This window comes from Callionymus lyra, chromosome 19 (assembly GCF_982586985.1).
Source record: "Callionymus lyra chromosome 19, fCalLyr1.hap1.1, whole genome shotgun sequence".
Classification (NCBI taxonomy): Eukaryota; Metazoa; Chordata; class Actinopteri; order Syngnathiformes; family Callionymidae; genus Callionymus; species Callionymus lyra.
The window spans coordinates 2,349,601-2,374,808 of NC_141836.1; the positions used below are offsets into that span (position 1 = coordinate 2,349,601).

Sequence of the window (25,208 nt, forward strand, 5' to 3'; positions counted from 1 at the left end):
GTGATAACAACATCGTCGTGTGAACGCACACTTGTTTGTCTTCCTTCAAACAAACACAACACGAGCAGCTTCTGCGACTTTCTTGAAATAAACACTTTTTTTAATGTTTACATCCTTTTAGAGAAAAATAAACAACGTTAAAGTTATTTTATTTACAAACAAGAACAAAGTTAAAGTTATATTATTTATAAACAAATCAAAGTTAAAGTTATTTTATTTATAAAAAAAAACAAAAAACAAAGTTATGTTATTTATAAACAAATCAAAGTTAAAGTTATTTTATTTATAAAAAAAACAAAAAAACAAAGTTATATTATTTAAAAACAAATCAAAGTTAAAGTTGTATTATTTATAAACAAATCAAAGTTAAAGTTATTTTATTTACAAACAAATCAAAGTTAAAGTTATTTTATTTATAAACAAATCAAAGTTAAAGTTATATTATTTATACAAAATCAAAGTTAAAGTTATGTTATTTATAAACAAATCAAAGTTAAAGTTATATTATTTATAAACAAATCAAAGTTAAAGTTATGTTGTTTATAAACAAATCAAAGTTAAAGTTATACTATTTATAAACAAATCAAAGTTAAAGTTATTTTATTTACAAACAAATCAAAGTTAAAGTTATTTTATTTACAAACAAATCAAAGTTAAAGTTATATTATTTATAAACAAATCAAAGTTAAAGTTATGTTATTTATAAACAAATCAAAGTTAAAGTTATACTATTTATAAACAAATCAAAGTTAAAGTTATTTTATTTACAAACAAATCAAAGTTAAAGTTATTTTATTTATAAACAAATCAAAGTTAAAGTTATATTATTTATAAACAAATCAAAGTTAAAGTTATATTATTTATAAACAAATCAAAGTTAAAGTTATTTTATTTATAAACAAATCAAAGTTAAAGTTATTTTATTTATAAACAAATCAAAGTTAAAGTTATTTTATTTATAAACAAATCAAAGTTAAAGTTATGTTATTTATAAACAAATCAAAGTTAAAGTTATTTTATTTACAAACAAATCAAAGTTAAAGTTATTTTATTTATAAACAAATCAAAGTTAAAGTTATATTATTTATAAACAAATCAAAGTTAAAGTTATTTTATTTATAAACAAATCAAAGTTAAAGTTATGTTATTTATAAACAAATCAAAGTTAAAGTTATTTTATTTATAAACAAATCAAAGTTAAAGTTATGTTATTTATAAACAAATCAAAGTTAAAGTTATTTTATTTATAAACAAATCAAAGTTAAAGTTATTTTATTTATAAACAAATCAAAGTTAAAGTTATTTTATTTATAAACAAATCAAAGTTAAAGTTATGTTATTTATAAACAAATCAAAGTTAAAGTTATTTTATTTATAAACAAATCAAAGTTAAAGTTATGTTATTTATAAACAAATCAAAGTTAAAGTTATATTATTTATAAACAAATCAAAGTTAAAGTTATTTTATTTATAAACAAATCAAAGTTAAAGTTATTTTATTTATAAACAAATCAAAGTTAAAGTTATTTTATTTATAAACAAATCAAAGTTAAAGTTATGTTATTTATAAACAAATCAAAGTTAAAGTTATTTTATTTACAAACAAATCAAAGTTAAAGTTATTTTATTTATAAACAAATCAAAGTTAAAGTTATATTATTTATAAACAAATCAAAGTTAAAGTTATGTTATTTATAAACAAATCAAAGTTAAAGTTATGTTATTTATAAACAAATCAAAGTTAAAGTTATACTATTTATAAACAAATCAAAGTTAAAGTTATGTTATTTATAAACAAATCAAAGTTAAAGTTATATTATTTATAAACAAATCAAAGTTAAAGTTATTTTATTTATAAACAAATCAAAGTTAAAGTTATTTTATTTATAAACAAATCAAAGTTAAAGTTATTTTATTTATAAACAAATCAAAGTTAAAGTTATGTTATTTATAAACAAATCAAAGTTAAAGTTATTTTATTTACAAACAAATCAAAGTTAAAGTTATTTTATTTATAAACAAATCAAAGTTAAAGTTATATTATTTATAAACAAATCAAAGTTAAAGTTATGTTATTTATAAACAAATCAAAGTTAAAGTTATGTTATTTATAAACAAATCAAAGTTAAAGTTATATTATTTATAAACAAATCAAAGTTAAAGTTATTTTATTTATAAACAAATCAAAGTTAAAGTTATATTATTTATAAACAAATCAAAGTTAAAGTTATATTATTTATAAACAAATCAAAGTTAAAGTTATTTTATTTATAAACAAATCAAAGTTAAAGTTATATTATTTATAAACAAATCAAAGTTAAAGTTATTTTATTTATAAACAAATCAAAGTTAAAGTTATTTTATTTATAAACAAATCAAAGTTAAAGTTATATTATTTATAAACAGATCAAAGTTAAAGTTATTTTATTTATAAACAAATCAAAGTTAAAGTTATATTATTTATAAACAGATCAAAGTTAAAGTTATTTTATTTATAAACAAATCAAAGTTAAAGTTATTTTATTTATAAACAAATCAAAGTTAAAGTTATTTTATTTATAAACAAATCAAAGTTAAAGTTATTTTATTTATAAACAAATCAAAGTTAAAGTTATATTATTTATAAACAAATCAAAGTTAAAGTTATTTTATTTATAAAAAAAAACAAAAAAACAAAGTTATGTTATTTATAAACAAATCAAAGTTAAAGTTATTTTATTTATAAAAAAAAACAAAAAAACAAAGTTATGTTATTTATAAACAAATCAAAGTTAAAGTTATTTTATTTATAAACAAATCAAAGTTAAAGTTATTTTATTTATAAACAAATCAAAGTTAAAGTTATATTATTTATAAACAAATCAAAGTTAAAGTTATTTTATTTATAAAAAAAAAACAAAAAAACAAAGTTATGTTATTTATAAACAAATCAAAGTTAAAGTTATATTATTTATAAACAAATCAAAGTTAAAGTTATTTTATTTATAAACAAATAAAAGTTAAAGTTATATTATTTATAAAAAAAACAATATTCAAAACAATATTTGAACATAAACGTGTGAATCAGACCAAACCAGTGAAAAGCCATGATTGACATGTTGAAAACACAGTGTTTGTTGAAGAAGTCAAATGAAGAAATGATTGAACAACGATCTAAACTCTACGTGTGAAGTTTGTTTAGTTCAAACACTGAGAGAAACATGATCTGTGACGTCATCACTGGTTTCGTTCAACATCAAACAGTATATTATATAAATTATATATTATATATATATATACAGTATATATATATATATATATAGAGAGAGAGATATTATATATTTGTTCTATTCTAATGGATTTAAGTGTTGCTGCAATATTTTGACGAGCAGGTGAATCTTGTTGTTGTTTAGACGTCATTAGAATATAAACATGAAGATGAAGATGATGATGATGATGATTAAGTTGATGATTAAGATGATGATGATGATGAAGATAATGATAAAGCTGATGATGAAGATCATGATCTAGATAAAGGTGATTATGATGATGATGAAGATGATGATGATGATGATTAAGTTGATGATTAAGATGATGATGATGATGAAGATAATGATAAAGCTGATGATGAAGATCATGATCTAGATAAAGGTGATTATGATGATGATGAAGATCATGATGAAGATAAAGGTTATGATGATTAAGATGATGATGATGATGAAGATAATGATAAAGCTGATGATGAAGATCATGATCTAGATAAAGGTGATTATGATGATGATGAAGATCATGATGAAGATAAAGGTTATGATGATTAAGATGATGATGATGATAAAGGTTATGATGATGAAGATGATGATGATGATGATTAAGTTGATGATTAAGATGATGATGATGATGATGAAGATAAAGGTGATTATGATGATGATGAAGATCATGATGAAGATAAAGGTTATGATGATGATGATTAAGTTGATGATTAAGATGATGATGATGATGAAGATAATGATAAAGCTGATGATGAAGATCATGATCTAGATAAAGGTGATTATGATGATGATGAAGATCATGATGAAGATAAAGGTTATGATGATGAAGATGATGATGATGATAAAGGTTATGATGATGAAGATGATGATGATGAAGATGAAGATGATGAAGATGATGATGAAGATTAAGGTGATGATGAAGATGAAGATAAAAATGATGATGATGAAGATGATGAAGATAAAGATGAAGATGAAGATAAAAATGATGATGATGAAGATGATGAAGATAAAGATGAAGATGAAGATAATGATGATGATGAAAATGATGAAGATGAAGAAGATGATGATGAAGATAAAAATGTTTATGAAGATGAAGATAAAAAAGATGAAGAAGATGATGATGAAGATGAAGATAAAAAAGATGAAGATGAAGAAGATGATGATGATGATGATGAAGATGATGAAGATGAAGTTTGTTTCCAGTAGTGTGGCATAGAGGAAGAGGAGTGCAGGGGGCGAAGGGAGGTGATGGTCAGGGATTAGGGTGTAGTGCACGTTTGCAGCGCCTGAAATGATCTCTAATTACCCACAAGGCAGTGCGTAACCTGAACGCCAGATTCGCCGTTCTTATCAGGATCAATAACACATGAGCTTCTCTCAGTTTCTCTGTTTCTGACCAGAGAACAGTTTAAGTTTTTTATATTTGTAGTCTTTTCTACCAGAGTCACAAAGAACTTAAACAAAACAATATTCAATAAAGTATATACTTTAAAGATCAAGACAACGAGAACAAACACAAGAGTCTCAGAGAATCAAGGAAAAGCCTGAACAAATAAGAAAGTCTTGAGATGTTTCTTGAAGGAGTCAGTAGATCATCAAACACAGATGTTTCTTGAAGGAGTCAGTAGATCATCAAACACAGATGTTTCTTGAAGGAGTCAGTAGATCATCAAACACAGATGTTTCTTGAAGGAGTCAGTAGATCATCAAACACAGAAGTTTCTTGAAGGAGTCAGTAGATCATCAAACACAGATGTTTCTTGAAGGAGTCAGTAGATCATCAAACACAGAAGTTTCTTGAAGGAGTCAGTAGATCATCAAACACAGATGTTTCTTGAAGGAGTCAGTAGATCATCAAACACAGATGTTTCTTGAAGGAGTCAGTAGATCATCAAACACAGATGTTTCTTGAAGGAGTCAGTAGATCATCAAACACACATGTTTCTTGAAGGAGTCAGTAGATCATCAAACACACATGTTTCTTGAAGGAGTCAGTAGATCATCAAACACAGATGTTTCTTGAAGGAGTCAGTAGATCATCAAACACAGATGTTTCTTGAAGGAGTCAGTAGATCATCAAACACAGAGATGGTTCCAAAGCTTAGGAGCAACAGTCTGGAAGGATTTCTCTCCTCTGGTCCGGAAGTTCAGGAACCATCAGTAGATTCTGATCCACAGACCTCAGAGCCCGAGCTGGGGTGTAAGTCTGGATCAGATCACTGATGGAAGGAGGAGCTTGACTTGTGTGACTTGTGAACACGTGTGTCTCACTTCACATGCGACACAAACGTTTTGTCTCATACGATTGTGTTTCCCCTGCATCAAACTGAAGCTTGGAGATTGTTACGTGAAGCTTGAAGGTCATAACCTGAGGCTTGAAGGTTGTAACATGAGGCTTGAAGGTCGTTACGTGAGGCTTGAAGGTCGTAACGTGAAGCCTGAAGGTCATGACGTGAGGCTTGAAGGTCGTAACCTGAGGCTTGAAGGTCGTTACGTGAGGCTTGAAGGTCGTAACGTGAAGCCTGAAGGTCATGACGTGAGGCTTGAAGGTCGTAACGTGAAGCTTGAAGGTCATAACCTGAGGCTTGAAGGTCATAACCTGAGGCTTGAAGGTCGTTCCGTGAGGCTTGAAGGTCGTTACGTGAGGCTTGAAGGTCGTTACGTCAGGCTTGAAGGTCGTTACATGAGGCTTGAAGGTCGTTACGTGAGGCTTGAAGGTCGTAACGTGAGGCTTGAAGATCCATGAGCTCATGAAGTCTCTTTAACTGAGACTAATCTGCGGCTAAGAGTTTTCTTTTCTAATGGAGTCGAGGCCTGAGGGAACCATGAGCCTAATGAGTCACACTTACTGTGGGTCTTCTGTGTTTACTGTGAGAACAGATGTTCTTCTCAGCGTGATCACCTCCATCATCTGCGTTTGTTCACCAGGAACGACTTCATGACATTTGCTTCGTTATTTCCCGGATGTTTCCAGAAGTGAATGTGAACCTATGATGAAGAACCAGCTGTGACCTGTGATGCTTCAGGGTCAGAAGGTTCCAGGAGGTGTGAAGATCATCTGGAGATCCAATCTCAGAGTCAAACTGTTTGAGCTTTAGCTGCTCGTGATCATGTGGTCGAGTCGGATTCACTTCCTGTCCATGAGTCTGAAGTGTTGAACTGTCACTGGTCCTTGATCCAGACGTTCAGAAGAACATCTTCTCAAACATGTATCAAGGTCATGTGTGTATTGTGACTCATGAAGATACTTGTGATCTTACAAGAGTAAACCAGCGAGTACCACGGAAGTACTTCCTGGTCCAGTGTTACTGAAGACTGTGATGTCATCGATGAATAAATATTCTTTAGATATTTTGAAGGAACAAGGATGTGATGAAAGTTCAAGGTTTGAAGCTGATGAATCATGATGTGATTATTATTATATATTGATATTATTGTTATTATTATTGTTATTGTTATTATTGTAATTGTTATTGTTATTATTATTAATATTGTTATTATTAATATTGTTATTATTGTTATTGTTATTATTGTTATACTTGTTATTGTTATTGTTATTATTATTAATATTGTTATTATTGTTGTTATTATTGTTATTATATTGTTATTATTATTATTATTAATATTGTTATTATTGTTATTGTTATTATTATAATTGTTATTGTTATTATTATAATTGTTATTGTTATTGTTATTTTTGTTATTGTTATTGTTATTATTGTTATTGTTGTGATTATTATTGTTGTTATTATTGTTGTTATTATAATTGTTATTGTTATTATTGTTGTGATTATTATTAATATTGTTATTATTATTATTATTAATGTTATTATTATTATTGTTTTTGATTTTATTGTTATTGTTGTTATTGTTATTAATATTATTGTTATTATTATAATTGTTATTATTATAATTATTATTGTTATTATTATTGTTATTATTATTATTATTATTATTATTGTTGTTGTTGTTATTATTGTTATTATTATTATTATTATTCTTACTGTTATTATTATTATTATTGTTATTATTGTTATTTTTTTTAATTATTTTTTTTACTGTTATTGTTATTGTTATTATTGTTATTATTGTTATTATTGTTAAAACGAGACGAACAGTGAAGAATCAAAGATTCAAAGTGTGAGGTTCACTCGTGTTTCTTCATCTGTGGCTCAACTGACCGGCGGCTCTTATTGTTTCAATATGTTCGGGTCACTGTTAGAACGAGGTCAGCCATTACCCATCAGCCCCGGGGGCAGCTGCAGCTGATTTCATTGAATGTACGTGGAGAGCAGCTCGACGGCCTCGTTACTCCACATTAAGAGCTCGTCTGAAGATCCGTCCTGACTTCTGGCTCCAGTCTCAGGATGGTGTTGACTCCACTCCACTCATGGATCTTCAGACGAGGACGTGAACCCGTCGTGTCACTCGGAGGAAGCAGAAGCTCCAGGTCCGAGAGCTTCATCACCACAGTCATGACTTGAATGAGGATCAAACCTTCTCTCCTGGAGGAGCTCTGAGAGGAAACACTGCCTCACAGACGCTGTGGAGAAGAGACATGTTTGCTCGAGGGCGTCCAGCACAAAACAAACATGGCCGACCCTTAATGAGTGTGTTTGCCTGCCAGAGGTTTGGACTCAGAAGCTCCATAGTTACATGTTCTGATGATTCTCAACCAGGAACTTTAACGTGACTTTGTAAAACATTTGATATCTTCAGGAAAAGTCACTTGTTGAAGTTCATGTGTTCACGACTGACTGACTGAAGTTTGTTTTCAAATCAAAGTGGATGAATGTTGGTGTTTAAGATGAGATGGTTCGTGACCTTCATGAGACGAACAGGATGTTGGTGAGATGTTTAAGATGAGATGGTTCGTGACCTTCATGAGACGAACAGGATGTTGGTGAGATGTTTAAGATGAGATGGTTCATGACCTTCATGGGATAAACAGGATGTTGGTGAGATGTTTAAGATGAGATGGTTCATGACCTTCATGGGACAAACAGGATGTTGGTGAGATGTTTAAGATGGGATGGTTCATGACCTTCATGGGATAAACAGGATGTTGGTGAGATGTTTAAGATGAGATGGTTCATGACCTTCATGGGATAAACAGGATGTTGGTGAGATGTTTAAGATGAGATGGTTCAGTGATGTTGTTGCTCCAGGATGTTGGTGAGATGTTTAAGATGAGATGGTTCATGACCTTCATGGGATAAACAGGATGTTGGTGAGATGTTTAAGATGAGATGGTTCATGACCTTCATGGGACAAACAGGATGTTGGTGAGATGTTTAAGATGAGATGGTTTAGTGATGTTGTTGCTCCAGGATGTTGGTGAGATGTTTAACATGAGATGGTTCATGACCTTCATGGGATAAACAGGATGTTGGTGAGATGTTTAAGATGAGATGGTTCATGACCTTCATGGGATAAACAGGATGTTGGTGAGATGTTTAAGATGAGATGGTTCATGACCTTCATGGGACAAACAGGATGTTGGTGAGATGTTTAAGATGAGATGGTTCAGTGATGTTGTTGCTCCAGGATGTTGGTGACACATCTTCACCAAAGATCAACTGTTCAGAGGCTCTGAAGACAACAGAGTCTCCTCTTCAGACAGTGATGCAGAGAAAGTGCTCCAGGACCAGGAAAAGCACTTCTCTGGCTCGTGTGAACAGAAACTCTCTCGGTCGACGAATCCAAATGAGAGACGACGGCAAAAGCATTTCCTTGTTCATGAGGAAGGAAGATAAGACGCTGCAGTCACATGGTCGGACTTGAAGGCTCTTTGTCAACAGAACCAACACGTGTTGTTGCCTCCTATAGATTCTATAAGGGCTCCAAGAACGGATCCTTGAGGTGCGCCTGTGCTATGCTTGCACACTCCCACTCATCCTAACTGTGGCGCCAAACGAGTTCAGGAAGACTAGGCGTCCAGTCGAACATGAAGTCAAGAAGTCACTTTGTTTCTTAAAGTGTGGAAAAGTCCCGTCGACTTTCGACAGACCTGCACAAGCCCCGCCCCTTCCTGTCTGCACAAGCCCCGCCCCTTCCTGCCTGCACAAGCCCCGCCCCCTTCCTGCCATTGTTCCCTCGTTTCCTCTCATGACACATGTTCTTTCAAGAGACCCACAAACATCAACTTAACACCCTCTAGTCCCGTCATGTCGCAGGGGCAGCAGATACAGTCCAGACGTCCACAAACCTGTTGTTTACAACACGCGTGATTATGTTGTCGCTGATGCTATAAATACACTTCCTGTTGTTTGGTGGTTAGAACATTGCATCTCAGTCGCCTTTGTTTCCACCTTCTTCTGTGTTGACGCCCACCAAGGGTTCAGAAGGTCAAAGTTCACTCTGTTCTCGACGAGTCTGGGCCTTGTATGTTCGTATGTTTCCCTGTTTCAACGTCAACATGTCAACCTCTGTTGATTGCGTCAGATTTCGACGTCTGTCTACGTTTGTGATAGAATTAAAGTCACAGACGCGAGTCATGATAGAATTAAAGTCACAGACACGAGTCATGATATAATTAAAGTCACAGACGCGAGTCATGATAGAATTAAAGTCACAGACGCGAGTCATGATAGAATTAAAGTCACAGACGCGAGTCATGATAGAATTAAAGTCACAGACGCGAGTCATGATAGAATTAAAGTCACAGACGCGAGTCATGATAGAATTAAAGTCACAGACGCGAGTCATGATAGAATTAAAGTCACAGACATGAGTCATGATAGAATTAAAGTCACAGACGCGAGTCATGATAGAATTAAAGTCACAGACGCGAGTCATGATAGAATTAAAGTCACAGACGCGAGTCATGATAGAATTAAAGTCACAGACGCGAGTCATGATAGAATTAAAGTCACAGACACGAGTCATGATAGAATTAAAGTCACAGACGCGAGTCATGATAGAATTAAAGTCACAGACGCGAGTCATGATAGAATTAAAGTCACAGACGCGAGTCATGATAGAATTAAAGTCACAGACGCGAGTCATGATAGAATTAAAGTCACAGACGCGAGTCATGATAGAATTAAAGTCACAGACACGAGTCATGATAGAATTAAAGTCACAGACGCGAGTCATGATAGAATTAAAGTCACAGACACGAGTCATGATAGAATTAAAGTCACAGACGCGAGTCATGATAGAATTAAAGTCACAGACGCGAGTCATGATAGAATTAAAGTCACAGACGCGAGTCATGATAGAATTAAAGTCACAGACACGAGTCATGATAGAATTAAAGTCACAGACGCGAGTCATGATAGAATTAAAGTCACAGACACGAGTCATGATAGAATTAAAGTCACAGACGCGAGTCATGATAGAATTAAAGTCACAGACGCGAGTCATGATAGAATTAAAGTCACAGACGCGAGTCATGATAGAATTAAAGTCACAGACGCGAGTCATGATAGAATTAAAGTCACAGACACGAGTCATGATAGAATTAAAGTCACAGACGCGAGTCATGATAGAATTAAAGTCACAGACACGAGTCATGATAGAATTAAAGTCACAGACGCGAGTCATGATAGAATTAAAGTCACAGACGCGAGTCATGATATAATTAAAGTCACAGACGCGAGTCATGATAGAATTAAAGTCACAGACGCGAGTCATGATAGAATTAAAGTCACAGACGCGAGTCATGATAGAATTAAAGTCACAGACGCGAGTCATGATAGAATTAAAGTCACAGACGCGAGTCATGATAGAATTAAAGTCACAGACGCGAGTCATGATAGAATTAAAGTCACAGACGCGAGTCATGATAGAATTAAAGTCACAGACGCGAGTCATGATAGAATTAAAGTCACAGACGCGAGTCATGATAGAATTAAAGTCACAGACACGAGTCATGATAGAATTAAAGTCACAGACACGAGTCATGATAGAATTAAAGTCACAGACGCGAGTCATGATAGAATTAAAGTCACAGACGCGAGTCATGATAGAATTAAAGTCACAGACGCGAGTCATGATAGAATTAAAGTCACAGACACGAGTCATGATAGAATTAAAGTCACAGACACGAGTCATGATAGAATTAAAGTCACAGACGCGAGTCATGATAGAATTAAAGTCACAGACGCGAGTCATGATAGAATTAAAGTCACAGACGCGAGTCATGATAGAATTAAAGTCACAGACGCGAGTCATGATAGAATTAAAGTCACAGACGCGAGTCATGATAGAATTAAAGTCACAGACACGAGTCATGATAGAATTAAAGTCACAGACACGAGTCATAATAGAATTAAAGTCACAGACGTGAGTCATGATAGAATTAAAGTCACAGACGCGAGTCATGATAGAATTAAAGTCACAGACGTGAGTCATGATAGAATTAAAGTCACAGACGCGAGTCATGATAGAATTAAAGTCACAGACGTGAGTCATGATAGAATTAAAGTCACAGACGCGAGTCATGATAGAATTAAAGTCACAGACGTGAGTCATGATAGAATTAAAGTCACAGACGCGAGTCATGATAGAATTAAAGTCACAGACGCGAGTCATGATAGAATTAAAGTCTCAGACGCGAGTCATGATAGAATTAAAGTCACAGACGCGAGTCATGATAGAATTAAAGTCACAGACGCGAGTCATGATAGAATTAAAGTCACAGACGCGAGTCATGATAGAATTAAAGTCACAGACGCGAGTCATGATAGAATTAAAGTCACAGACGCGAGTCATGATAGAATTAAAGTCACAGACGCGAGTCATGATAGAATTAAAGTCACAGACGCGAGTCATGATAGAATTAAAGTCACAGACGCGAGTCATGATAGAATTAAAGTCACAGACGCGAGTCATGATAGAATTAAAGTCACAGACGCGAGTCATGATAGAATTAAAGTCACAGACGCGAGTCATGATAGAATTAAAGTCACAGACGCGAGTCATGATAGAATTAAAGTCACAGACACGAGTCATGATAGAATTAAAGTCACAGACGCGAGTCATGATAGAATTAAAGTCACAGACGCAAGTCATGATAGAATTAAAGTCACAGACGCGAGTCAGTCTTTTTGTCTCTTCCTCCCTCTATCTTTCTGTCTCTTCATCCCTCTGTCTTTCTGTCTCTTCATCCCTCTATCTTTCTGTCTCTTCATCCCTCTATCCTTCTGTCTCTTCATCCCTCTATCCTTCTGTCTCTTCATCCCTCTATCTTTCTGTCTCTTCATCCCTCTATCTTTCTGTCTCTTCATCCCTCTATCCTTCTGTCTCTTCATCCCTCTATCCTTCTGTCTCTTCATCCCTCTATCTTTCTGTCTCTTCATCCCTCTATCTTTCTGTCTCTTCATCCCTCTATCCTTCTGTCTCTTCATCCCTCTATCTTTCTGTCTCTTCATCCCTCTATCTTTCTGTCTCTTCATCCCTCTATCCTTCTGTCTCTTCATCCCTCTATCTTTCTGTCTCTTCATCCCTCTATCCTTCTGTCTCTCCATCCCTCTATCTTTCTGTCTCTTCATCCCTCTATCCTTCTGTCTCTTCATCCCTCTATCTTTCTGTCTCTTCATCCCTCTATCTTTCTGTCTCTTCATCCCTCTATCTTTCTGTCTCTTCATCCCTCTATCTTTCTGTCTCTTCATCCCTCTATCTTTCTGTCTCTTCATCCCTCTATCTTTCTGTCTCTTCATCCCTCTATCTTTCTGTCTCTTCATCCCTCTATCTTTCTGTCTCTTCATCCCTCTATCCTTCTGTCTCTTCATCCCTCTATCTTTCTGTCTCTTCATCCCTCTATCCTTCTGTCTCTTCATCCCTCTATCTTTCGGTCTCTTCATCCCTCTATCCTTCTGTCTCTTCATCCCTCTATCTTTCTGTCTCTTCATCCCTCTATCTTTCTGTCTCTTCATCCCTCTATCTTTCTGTCTCTTCATCCCTCTATCTTTCTGTCTCTTCATCCCTCTATCTTTCTGTCTCTTCATCCCTCTATCTTTCTGTCTCTTCATCCCTCTATCCTTCTGTCTCTTCATCCCTCTATCTTTCTGTCTCTTCATCCCTCTATCCTTCTGTCTCTTCATTCCTCTATCTTTCTGTCTCTTCATCCCTCTATCTTTCTGTCTCTTCATCCCTCTATCCTTCTGTCTCTTCATCCCTCTATCCTTCTGTCTCTTCATCCCTCTATCTTTCTGTCTCTTCCTCCCTCTATCTTTCTGTCTCTTCATCCCTCTATCTTTCTGTCTCTTCATCCCTCTATCCTTCTGTCTCTTCATCCCTCTATCCTTCTGTCTCTTCATCCCTCTATCTTTCTGTCTCTTCATCCCTCTGTCTTTCTGTCTCTTCATCCCTCTATCCTTCTGTCTCTTCATCCCTCTGTCTTTCTGTCTCTTCATCCCTCTATCCATGTCTCTTCATCCCTCTGTCTTTCTGTCTCTTCATCCCTCTGTCTTTCTGTCTCTTCATCCCTCTATCCATGTCTCTTCATCCCTCTGTCTTTCTGTCTCTTCATCCCTCTGTCTTTCTGTCTCTTCATCCCTCTATCTTTCCTCCCATGAAGAGACAATAATTCCATGAGAAGATTTATAGATTCACAATCTTTGTTTCTCTCACTTCAAAATGAACTTCATAGAGTCGCAGGTTTAATTTTCCACGACGGCTCTTTAAGAAAATCAACCTCTGCTCGTAAGAAAAGAATGTTTTGCTGGAAAATAAACCGGCGAAAAAGAAAATAGATTATTTCCTGTTTCTGTCACGAGCTGCACTGATGAACTTTGGAAACACATGGAAATGAATTGAATGTTTTAACAAAAGCTCATATATTTAATTCATTTTTGTTGCTCTTTTTCACCATCATTTCTAGTCACAATGACATCAAATCACGCGAACACTTGTGTTTATGGATGTTTTTGACTCTAGATTCGTGTGTTTCATCACTTCATCAACAACATGTCGTTGTCGTTCAATTCAACAGCAGTTTATTTGTCAGAGACGCGAAGGTTTGACCGGATCAATCCCAACATGCGCTGAAATGGAAAGTATGGATGGATGCGTGTGCATTAGCTCCGGCGCTAACGGATCAGAGCGTCCGTCACGGTACGAACGTTAACTTCCTGCAGACGCTGGCGTTTCATTGTTTACGTTCCACGTCTGTATGTTTGTCTTTAGGAAAGAATTTGATCCTCAAACACATCTGGCAACGATCTGGACGCTTCAACACATACAAGCTTCTGTGAAGGTTGTCCCGCGGAGACGGATATTAAAGTTTATGCTGCAGAAAATACTGTTTGACATCAGTGATGGAGGTCAGAGGTCACAGGACTCATTTATTTATTCTTTCACGAGCTGCACTTACTCAGTCGCCGCTGGATTGTCTTGCAGGAGAAACACAATCTTCTCTTTCTGCCTCACGCTCGCAGCGAATAGAAGCAGTGTTTGTGTGGAGGCTGGTGAGAGGTGAGAGGTCATGGGTTCACGGAACCATCTTCAGCTGCTGATTGGATGAGCTTCTCGTAAACAATGAGGTTCGTCTGTAAATACTGGAGCGTGGATTAAAACTAATGTTGTTGTTGTTGACGAGTGTGTTGATCCACGAGCACGTTTGAGTTTAGTGTTAGTTAGTGTTTGGATCTGCCGGGTCATTATGACCCGTCATCTGAACAACAACAGAAGTGACTTGAATAGAAAAAGAAAAGATACGACAATGATTTAAACGTGTTTGAAAACTAAAAAAAAATGAAAGTCATTCTCAACATGTGTGTTTGTAATAACAATTATAAACAAAAGTATTTTCTACTACTGACTGCTCTCTATAAATACTAACTACTGACTGCTCTCTATAAATACTAACTAGTGACTGCTCTCTATAAATACTAACTAGTGACTGCTCTCTATAAATACTAACTAGTGACTGCTCTCTATAAATACTAACTAGTGACTGCTCTCTATAAATAATAACTAGTGACTGCTCTCTATAAATACTAACTACTGACTGCTCTCTATAAATACTAACTAGTGACTGCTCTCTATAAATACTAACTAGTGACTGCTCTCTATAAATACTAACTAGTGACTGCTCTCTATAAATACTAACTAGTGACTGCTCTCTATAAATACTAACTACTGACTGCTCTCTATAAATACTAACTAGTGACTGCTCTCTATAAATACTAACTAGTGACTGCTCTCTATAAATACTAACTACTGACTGCTCTCTATAAATACTAACTAGTGACTGCTCTCTATAAATACTAACTACTGACTGCTCTCTATAAATACTAACTAGTGACTGCTCTCTATAAATACTAACTAGTGACTGCTCTCTATAAATACTAACTAGTGACTGCTCTCTATAAATACTAACTACTGACTGCTCTCTATAAATACTAACTAGTGACTGCTCTCTATAAATACTAACTAGTGACTGCTCTCTATAAATACTAACTAGTGACTGCTCTCTATAAATAATAACTACTGACTGCTCTCTATAAATACTAACTAGTGACTGCTCTCTATAAATACTAACTACTGACTGCTCTCTATAAATACTAACTAGTGACTGCTCTCTATAAATACTAACTAGTGACTGCTCTCTATAAATACTTACTACTGACTGCTCTCTATAAATACTAACTAGTGACTGCTCTCTATAAATACTAACTACTGACTGCTCTCTATAAATACTAACTAGTGACTGCTCTCTATAAATACTAACTACTGACTATGATTCGAATAAAAGTCTTTACTTCGACACGTCGACAGGAAACAGTTGACGATGAAATCAAGAACCAACTGAAGCACGAGGGTCAAAGGTCAACTGTGAAGAAGGTTGGACAGACGCGTGTCAATCATTGATCTGAAACACATGTGTTTATATTTGTCAAGTGTTGAAGTGTCAGTGATCAGGTCAAAGGTTAATGACCTGTAATTAGAGAGTGTGTTACTGTATCACAGCTAATGATGATGAAGCTGTGTGTGTCATAATGTGTGTGTGCTTGTGCTCCCTGGCGGCGTGTGAGTGTTTAATCTGCTGGTGCTGTTGGACCGACTAATTGTGTGTGTGTGTGTGTGTGTGTGTGTGTGTGCGTGTGCGCATGTGTATGTGTGTCGAGCCAGGGGAGCTAACGCCGCTAACAGAGCCTGACACACTCATTACAGGGAGCACTGAACTCACATACACACACACACACATCCTCTCCTCCATCCTCTCCTCCATCCTCTCCTCCATCCTCACCTCCATCCTCTCTTCCATCCTCTCCTCCATCCTCTTCTACATCCTCTTCTACATCCTCTCCTCCATCCTCTCCTCCATCCTCTCCTCCATCCTCTCCTCCATCCTCACCTCCATCCTCTCTTCCATCCTCTCCTCCATCCTCTTCTACATCCTCTTCTACATCCTCTCCTCCATCCTCTCCTCCATCCTCTCCTCCATCCTCTCCTCCATCCTCACCTCCATCCTCTCTTCCATCCTCTCCTCCATCCTCTTCTACATCCTCTTCTACATCCTCTCCTCCATCCTCACCTCCATCCTCTCCTCCATCCTCTTCTACATCCTCTTCTACATCCTCTCCTCCATCCTCTCCTCCATCCTCTTCTACATCCTCTCCTCCATCTTCTCATCATCCTCCCTTCCATCCTCTCCTCCATCCTCTCCTCCATCCTCTCCTCCATCCTCCCTTCCATCCTCCCTTCCATCTTCTCCTTCATCCTCCTCTATCCTCTCCTCAATCCTCTCCTCCATCCTCCCTTCCATCCTCCCTTCCATCTTCTCCTCCATCCTCTTCCATCCTCTCCTCCATCTTCTCCTCCATCCTCTTCTACATCCTCTCCTCCATCCTCTTCTACATCCTCTCCTCCATCCTCCCTTCCATCCTCCCCTCCATCCTCTCCTCCATCCTCTCCTCCATCCTCTCCTCCATCCTCCCTTCCATCTTCTCCTCCATCCTCCTCCATCCTCTCCTCCATCCTCTTCCATCCTCCCCTCCATCCTCTTCCATCCTCCCCTCCATCCTCTTCCATCCTCTTCCATCCTCCCCTCCATCCTGTCCTCCATCCTCTTCCATCCTCCCCTCCATCCTCTCCTCCATCCTCTCCTCCATCCTCTCCTCCATCCTCTCTTCCATCCTCTCCTCCATCCTCTCCCATCCTCTCCTACATCCTCCTCCATCCTCTCCTCCATCCTCTCCTCCATCCTCCCCTCCATCCTCCCCTCCATCCTCTCCTCCATCCTCTCCTCCATCCTCTCCTCCATCCTCTCCTCCATCTTCTCCTCCCTCCTCCCCCTCCTCTCCTGTGCAGGGCTGTGACATTGAGGGAATGTGATGTATTGTAGTGAATAATGTATTCTGTGAGGATTGTACAGAGTGCGTAGAGCAGATGGCAGCAGGTTGATCTGTGTGTGTGTGTGTGTGTGTGTGTGTGTGTGTGTGTGTGTGTGTGTGTGTGTGTGTGTGTGTGTGTGTGTGTGTGTGTGTGTGTGTGTGTGTGTGTGTGTGTGTGTGTTCGTTCCGACCTAGGGTGGGGGTGGTTGTGTGTCTCTGAGCCTCCTTTGTGAGATAAAAAACATGCAAATGGTGGATTATTTTAATGCAGTTTTTTCAAAGACTTAATCTGTGAAGCAGTTGAAATGAAAAATATATATTTTCTTTCTCTCCTCCTTCCTCCCTGTTAGTGTTGGTTAGTGTTACTGTGTAGAACTCATGGACTTGTGTAGTACTGTGAGTGACACAAGTTGTTGACTTGTTGTGATCAATGATGTTTAACAACAACAATGAAATAAATGTTTGTCAGTGAATCTGACTGTTGACACAATTATTAACTAGTATCAACTCTGGTGTCATTAAACATCAACTAGTATCAACTGTGGTGTCATTAAACATCAACTAGTATCAACTCTGGTGTCATTAAACATCAACTAGTATCAACTCTGGTGTCATTAAACATCAACCAGTATCAACTCTGGTGTCATTAAACATCAACCAGTATCAACTCTGGTGTCATTAAACATCAACTAGTATCAACTCTGGTGTCATTAAACATCAACTAGTATCAACTCTGGTGTCATTAAACATCAACCAGTATCAACTCTGGTGTCATTAAACATCAACTAGTATCAACTCTGGTGTCATTAAACATCAACTAGTATCAACTCTGGTGTCATTAAACATCAACTAGTATCAACTCTGGTGTCATTAAACATCAACTAGTATCAACTCTCGTGTCATTAAACATCAACTAGTATCAACTTTGGTGTCATTAAACATCAACTAGTATCAATTTCGGTGTCATTAAACATCAACTAGTATCATCTCTGGTGTCATTAAACATCAACTAGTATCAACTCTGGTGTCATTAAACATCAACTAGTATCGACTCTGGTGTCATTAAACATCAACTAGTATCATCTCTGGTGTCATTAAACATCAACTAGTATCAACTCTGGTGTCATTAAACATCAACTAGTATCAACTCTGGTGTCATTAAACATCAACTAGTATCAACTCTGGTGTCATTAAACATCAACTAGTATCAACTCTGATGTCATTAAACATCAACTAGTATCAACTCTGGTGTCATTAAACATCAACTAGTATCAACTCTGGTGTCATTAAACATCAACTAGTATCAACTCTGGTGTCATTAAACATCAACTAGTATCAACTCTGGTGTCATTAAACATCAACTAGTATCAACTCTGGTGTCATTAAACATCAACTAGTATCAACTCTGGTGTCATTAAACATCAACTAGTATCAACTCTGGTGTCATTAAACATCAACTAGTATCAACTCTGGTGTCATTAAACATCAACTAGTATCAACTCTGGTGTCATTAAACATCAACTAGTATCAACTCTGGTGTCATTAAACATCAACTAGTATCAACTCTGGTGTCATGTAGTGAATGTTCTTCAAGACGCAGTAACTTCTCATCATGACCATGTTTTAAACGTATTACTTTATAAAGTTGCTCTGAAATCTGGACGAACGAAAGGTTACGAGAGTCCATTATGACGTAATAATGTCTTCACTCCTCCTTCAGCCTTAATCACGCTTTGTTTATACAACGAGTCCATTATGATGTCATTTTGAGGAACTTCATTGAGAGCTGGAGACCACTTTAATGTCTTTGCTCCCTGATGTTCCTGCAGTGGATCATGAGAACTTTCTTCTTCTGTCCCTCAGGCTCGGTCCAGGTTCCTCCCTGCAGACGTCAACCAGGCTAGGAAGAGACTGTGCAGCGCTGTGGTGAGAAGCTAACTGTATTGATGAGCTGTGGAGACATCTGGAGGTTCTTATGATGAATATGATGATGTTGATGAAGATGATGATAAATGAAGATCTGAGTTTCTTCATCTGTGATCGTTTACTTCTGTCTGTCGTTCACTGAACATCACAAACGATTGCTTTGATGTTTATTGATAAACAACATCAACTTCAAGACAAAAGTTGTCGATGGAACCTTCAACGATTCATGAATGAGTGTCTTCTGGCAGAGGAACGTCTCGTCATCCATTCTTGGCAGATAAACAAATGAATATAGAAGTTACCGTGACTAAGCAGTGACAGTGAAGGCATCACGCCGCGAACAGATGTGGCCTCTGGCTCAGCTTCAGTAACTGTCAATCATCTCTAGAAGGAGTAAACGTCTGTTCTCACTCTCTCTTCATCTCATCCTTTCTTCTCTATCATCTTCTCTCCACCTGTTGTCATCCTCCTCGTTCTTCTCGGTCACGTGACACACAATCAAATGAACGACGAGTGCGATCCAAGCGTACCTGAGATGTTCCTCAGCAGGTTCTTCAGCTTCTGTCCACGGAGACTCTTCAGTTCAAGGACGTTTCAGATGTTGGTCACGTTTCAGATGTTGGTCAAGTTTCAGATGTTGGTCACGTTTCAGATGTTGGTCACGTTTCAGATGTTGGTCACGTTTCAGATGTTGGTCACGTTTCAGATGTTGGTCACGTTTTAGATGTTGGTCAAGTTTCAGATGTTGGTCACGTTTCAGATGTTGGTCACGTTTTAGATGTTGGTCAAGTTTCAGATGTTGGTCACGTTTTAGATGTTGGTCAAGTTTCAGATGTTGGTCACGTTTCAGATGTTGGTCAAGTTTCAGATGTTGGTCACGTTTCAGATGTTGGTCACGTTTCAGATGTTGGTCACGTTTCAGATGTTGGTCACGTTTCAGATGTTGGTCACGTTTTAGATGTTGGTCAAGTTTCAGATGTTGGTCACGTTTCAGATGTTGGTCACGTTTCAGATGTTGGTCACGTTTCAGATGTTGGTCACGTTTCAGATGTTGGTCACGTTTCAGATGTTGGTCACGTTTCAGATGTTGGTCACGTTTCAGATGTTGGTCACGTTTTAGATGTTGGTCACGTTTCAGATGTTGGTCACGTTTCAGATGTTGGTCACGTTTCAGATGTTGGTCACGTTTCAGATGTTGGTCACGTTTCAGATGTTGGTCACGTTTCAGATGTTGGTCACGTTTCAGATGTTGGTCACGTTTCAGATGTTGGTCACGTTTTAGATGTTGGTCACGTTTCAGATGTTGGTCACGTTTCAGATGTTGGTCACGTTTCAGATGTTGGTCACGTTTTAGATGTTGGTCACGTTTCAGATGTTGGTCACGTTTCAGATGTTGGTCACGTTTCAGATGTTGGTCACGTTTCAGATGTTGGTCACGTTTTAGATGTTGGTCACGTTTCAGATGTTGGTCACGTTTCAGATGTTGGTCACGTTTCAGATGTTGGTCACGTTTCAGATGTTGGTCACGTTTCAGATGTTGGTCACGTTTCAGATGTTGGTCACGTTTCAGATGTTGGTCACGTTTCAGATGTTGGTCACGTTTCAGATGTTGGTCACGTTTCAGATGTTGGTCACGTTTCAGATGTTGGTCACGTTTCAGATGTTGGTCACGTTTCAGATGTTGGTCACGTTTCAGATGTTGGTCACGTTTCAGATGTTGGTCACGTTTCAGATGTTGGTCACGTTTCAGATGTTGGTCATGTTTCAGATGTTGGTCACGTTTCAGATGTTGGTCACGTTTCAGATGTTGACATTAACGCGTGTCAGTGATGTGTTGGTTCACAGTGTTGTTTTCTTACCTTGTCAACAGCTTGTGTTACGAGGGTTGGATGTTGTCGACATCACAGCAACACAACTGTTGACGTGCCGGGATTTCCCAGCAGCCCTAGCTGTCGGGGTCACGGTTGTCGCTACAGTCATGACCCTCGTGTGCGGCTGTGTTTGTGACCTTTCACCCATGATTAGTCGCAGCCCTGGGGTCGCTGCTCGCCATCTCGCTCGAGGGTCTCACAACCTTGTGTTTCTCTCCCTCAGTTCGATGGTGACAACATGTACATGAATGACAACAACCAGGACTTCAGGACAACAAACCAGGTGAGATGATGATTCTTCACAGCAGGTGTAAAGTGTGTGCGTCCGTGTGTGTCCGCGTGTGCGTCCGCGTGTGTGTCCGTGTGTGCATCCGCGTGTGTGTCCGTGTGTTGTGTTCAGCTCGCGCCGTCTGACTGTCGCTGCCACATGAGTTGCTGGTTCTAATCCCTTTGCTGTTGATGTACGAACACATTCCTGTGTGTTGAGGTCAAAGGTTAAATCCATGCTTTGCTCCACGAGGAACTGGTTTATGTTTTGATCAGGATGTGATCACATGATCAAAACACATTTACAAACATCTGTTGACCTTTGACCCTGGTACTATGATTTACACGTGTATAAACAAACACGTCCTGAACCATCGACAACATCCTGTCATTGAAACCATCAACACCAGGTTGTAGGTTCAACTCCCTGCAACCCTCAACCCTAAAGTTTATTTATATGTAGACTCATCAAGACACACACACACACACCTACACCTACACACACACACACACACACACACACAACCCTGACACACACACACCAGTCCTTGATGTGTGATTGTGCGACTATAATGAGCTGAACTGCTACTAACTGATAGTAACTGATACTAACTGATACTAACTGATACTAACTGATACTAACTGATACTAACTGATACTAACCGATACTAACTGCTACTAACTGCTAGTAACTGATAGTAACTGATACTAACTGATACTAACTGATACTAACTGATACTAAGTCATGGACAGTAAACTGCAGCAGATACTCAATGATTCATACTCGGGTTCAGACTCTAGTGAAGGTTTTATCTGAACTAAGTAGTTGATGTTTCTGTGATCCCCGGGTCGTATGGAGAGCAAGGTCACGGCTGATGGAAACATAATAGAATCACATCTAATGCTGCGGGAAGTGACGTCTATTTTAATCCTGGATCCTCTTGTCGCTCCTCCTAGAGATGACATCATGAAAATGAAGCTATGGCACCGAGCCTGATTACCGGGTTTCCTTGTTCCCCGGGGGCAGGAGTGAGGACGTCTTGTTTATTTATATTTGTGTAATGAAGCACGTGCGAGGAAGAGTTGGATACACATGTCAACACGACTCTGATGTTGTTGTGTTTAATAAGGTTTGTCTGTTTGTTTGTGTTGTTGTTGCTCGTGCCTCACCGTCGTTGTGTAGTCGTGTTGTTTCCTGCAGAGATGTTTGGTTCTGACCCGTTTTCTTCCTCGTCGCCTCTCATGGTCCGTGAAGACATGAATAATGTACGGAAGTGTTCTCAAGGTCGTCACCACGGCTGTGAATAAGCGTCAGTGATGGAAGGAACGACCATAAAAGCACCTGTGACGGTCACATGTCTCAGGTGACCTCACCTTATTGGTCACATGTCTCAGGTGACCTCACCTTATTGGTCACATGTCTCAGGTGACCTCACCTTATTGGTCACATGTCTCAGGTTTGAACTAGTTGGATTTGTTCTTCAATAACGATATAATATGTTTGAATGACTCTAAACAGAACATGTTCCTCCCAGGGTTACTCCAGTCAGGGTCGAGGGGGCAGCAGAGGCGCCGGAGACGAGGACTACGAGATCCCGCCCATCACGCCCCCCAACCACGCCGACCCGTCCCTGCTGCACCTGATGGACCAGGACTACACCTTCCACGCTCTGCCTCACAACAGTCTGATCAACAGCTACTCGTACCCGGAGCTGCCGGCCCTCATGATGTCCAACATGCTGGGCCAGGACCACCTGCTCTCAGGACCCATGACCTCAGTGAGTACCTCGACCCCTGACAGCAGGCTCGTCCAGTTCTGTGTGACTCATGATGTTGGTTCAGCTTCAACTGACGAGTGACGCCTTGGTTTAGAACATCGTTGTGTTGGAGGTTAGAACTGGTCAGAGAACAAGACTTTCTCTTCCTCCTCCTCCTTCCTTCTCCTCCTCCTCTTCCTCCTCCTCCTTCCTTCTCCTCCTCCTCCTCCTCTTCCTCCTTCTCCTTCCCTCTCCTCCTCTTCCTCTTCCTCTTCCTCCTCCTCTTCCTCCTCCTCCTCTTTCTCCTCTTCCTCCTCCTCCTCCTCCTCCTCTTCCTCCTCCTCCTCCTCCTCTTCCTCTTCCTCCTCTTTCTCCTCCTCCTCCTCTTTCTCCTCCTCCTCTTTCTCCTCCTCCTCCTCTTCCTCCTCCTCCTCTTTCTCCTCTTCCTCCTCCTCCTCCTCCTCCTCTTCCTCTTCCTCTTCCTCCTCTTTCTCCTCCTCCTCCTCTTTCTCCTCCTCCTCTTCCTCCTCCTCCTCCTCTTCCTCTTCCTCCTCTTTCTCCTCCTCCTCCTCTTTCTCCTCCTCCTCTTCCTCCTCCTCCTCCTCTTTCTCCTCCTCTTCCTCCTTCTCCTTCTCCTCATCCTCCTCTTTCTCCTCCTTCTCTTCCTCCTCCTGCTCCTCCTCCTCCTCTTCCTCCTCCTCCTCTTTCTCCTCATCCTCCTCCTCTTCCTTCTCCTCCTCTTCCTCCTTCTCCTTCTCCTCATCCTCCTCTTTCTCCTCCTCCTCTTCCTCCTCCTCCTGCTCCCCCTCCTCCTCCTGCTCCTCCTCCTCCTCATGTAAACTCTCCAACACGTTTAGACACTTTTATCACAGAATGAACAAATGAATTAAAGATGATCTTCTCACTTAATTATTCAACGTCAAATACTTTCATCTGACATAAATATGACGTTTCCTCCTCCTCTTCCTCCTCCTCCTCTTCCTTCTCCTCCTCCTCTTCCTCCTCCTCCTCCTCCTCATGAACATTGACTCCTCAGTGTGGTTAATCCTCGTCCATCAGGTACGATGAGATGCTGAAGATGCTCCTCCTGAGATGTTCCATGAGATCTGATCAGTGAACGTTCATGTCATATTTGATCTTCACACGTTTGAACGACTATTATAACGACGATCATACGAGTCTTTTAACGTATATATTATCTATGTATATGTACATAGATAATATATACATATACATATACATATATATGTATACATGTACATATATATATACATATACATATACATATATATGTATACATGTACATATATATATATACATATACATATACATATATATGTATACATGTACATATATATATATATACATATACATATACATATATATGTATACATGTACATATATATATATATACATATACATATACATATACATGTACATATATATATATACATATACATATACATATATATGTATACATGTACATATATATATATATACATATACATATACATATATATGTATACATGTACATATATATATATATACATATACATATACATATACATATACATATATATGTATACATGTACATATATATATATACATATATGTAACGTACAACATATAGAATCTATAAATGATAACTTTATTGATCACATACAAAACAAGCTTCTTTCTGAATGTAGCCATTAGCGAGAGATTATGATCAACAAGATAAAGAAGCTTCTGATCTGAACTAAAATCACTTGTTTAACCTCATTAATCACTTCTTCACTCCTGCTGCTCAGTGTCGCCCCCTTCAGTTGAGGAGCTTCATTGAAGCACATAATCAATGTGTCTTTAGCTCATATT

The 25,208-nt window shown here is 37.9% G+C and overlaps 1 protein-coding gene across 4 annotated transcripts in view; it reads left to right on the forward strand.

Annotated features, from left to right (window-relative positions):
* LOC148058905 (TOX high mobility group box family member 2-like) overlaps positions 1-25,208 on the forward strand; it is a 40,294-nt gene that overhangs the window by 2,754 nt on the left and 12,332 nt on the right. For all 4 annotated transcript variants that reach the window (XM_087781226.1, XM_087781224.1, XM_087781225.1 and 1 more), the window contains exons 2-4: positions 19,397-19,459; positions 21,554-21,613; positions 23,133-23,375. In XM_087781226.1, the coding sequence (XP_087637352.1) occupies positions 19,397-19,459; positions 21,554-21,613; positions 23,133-23,375 (366 nt within the window). The remainder of the gene's footprint in view (positions 1-19,396; positions 19,460-21,553; positions 21,614-23,132; positions 23,376-25,208) is intronic.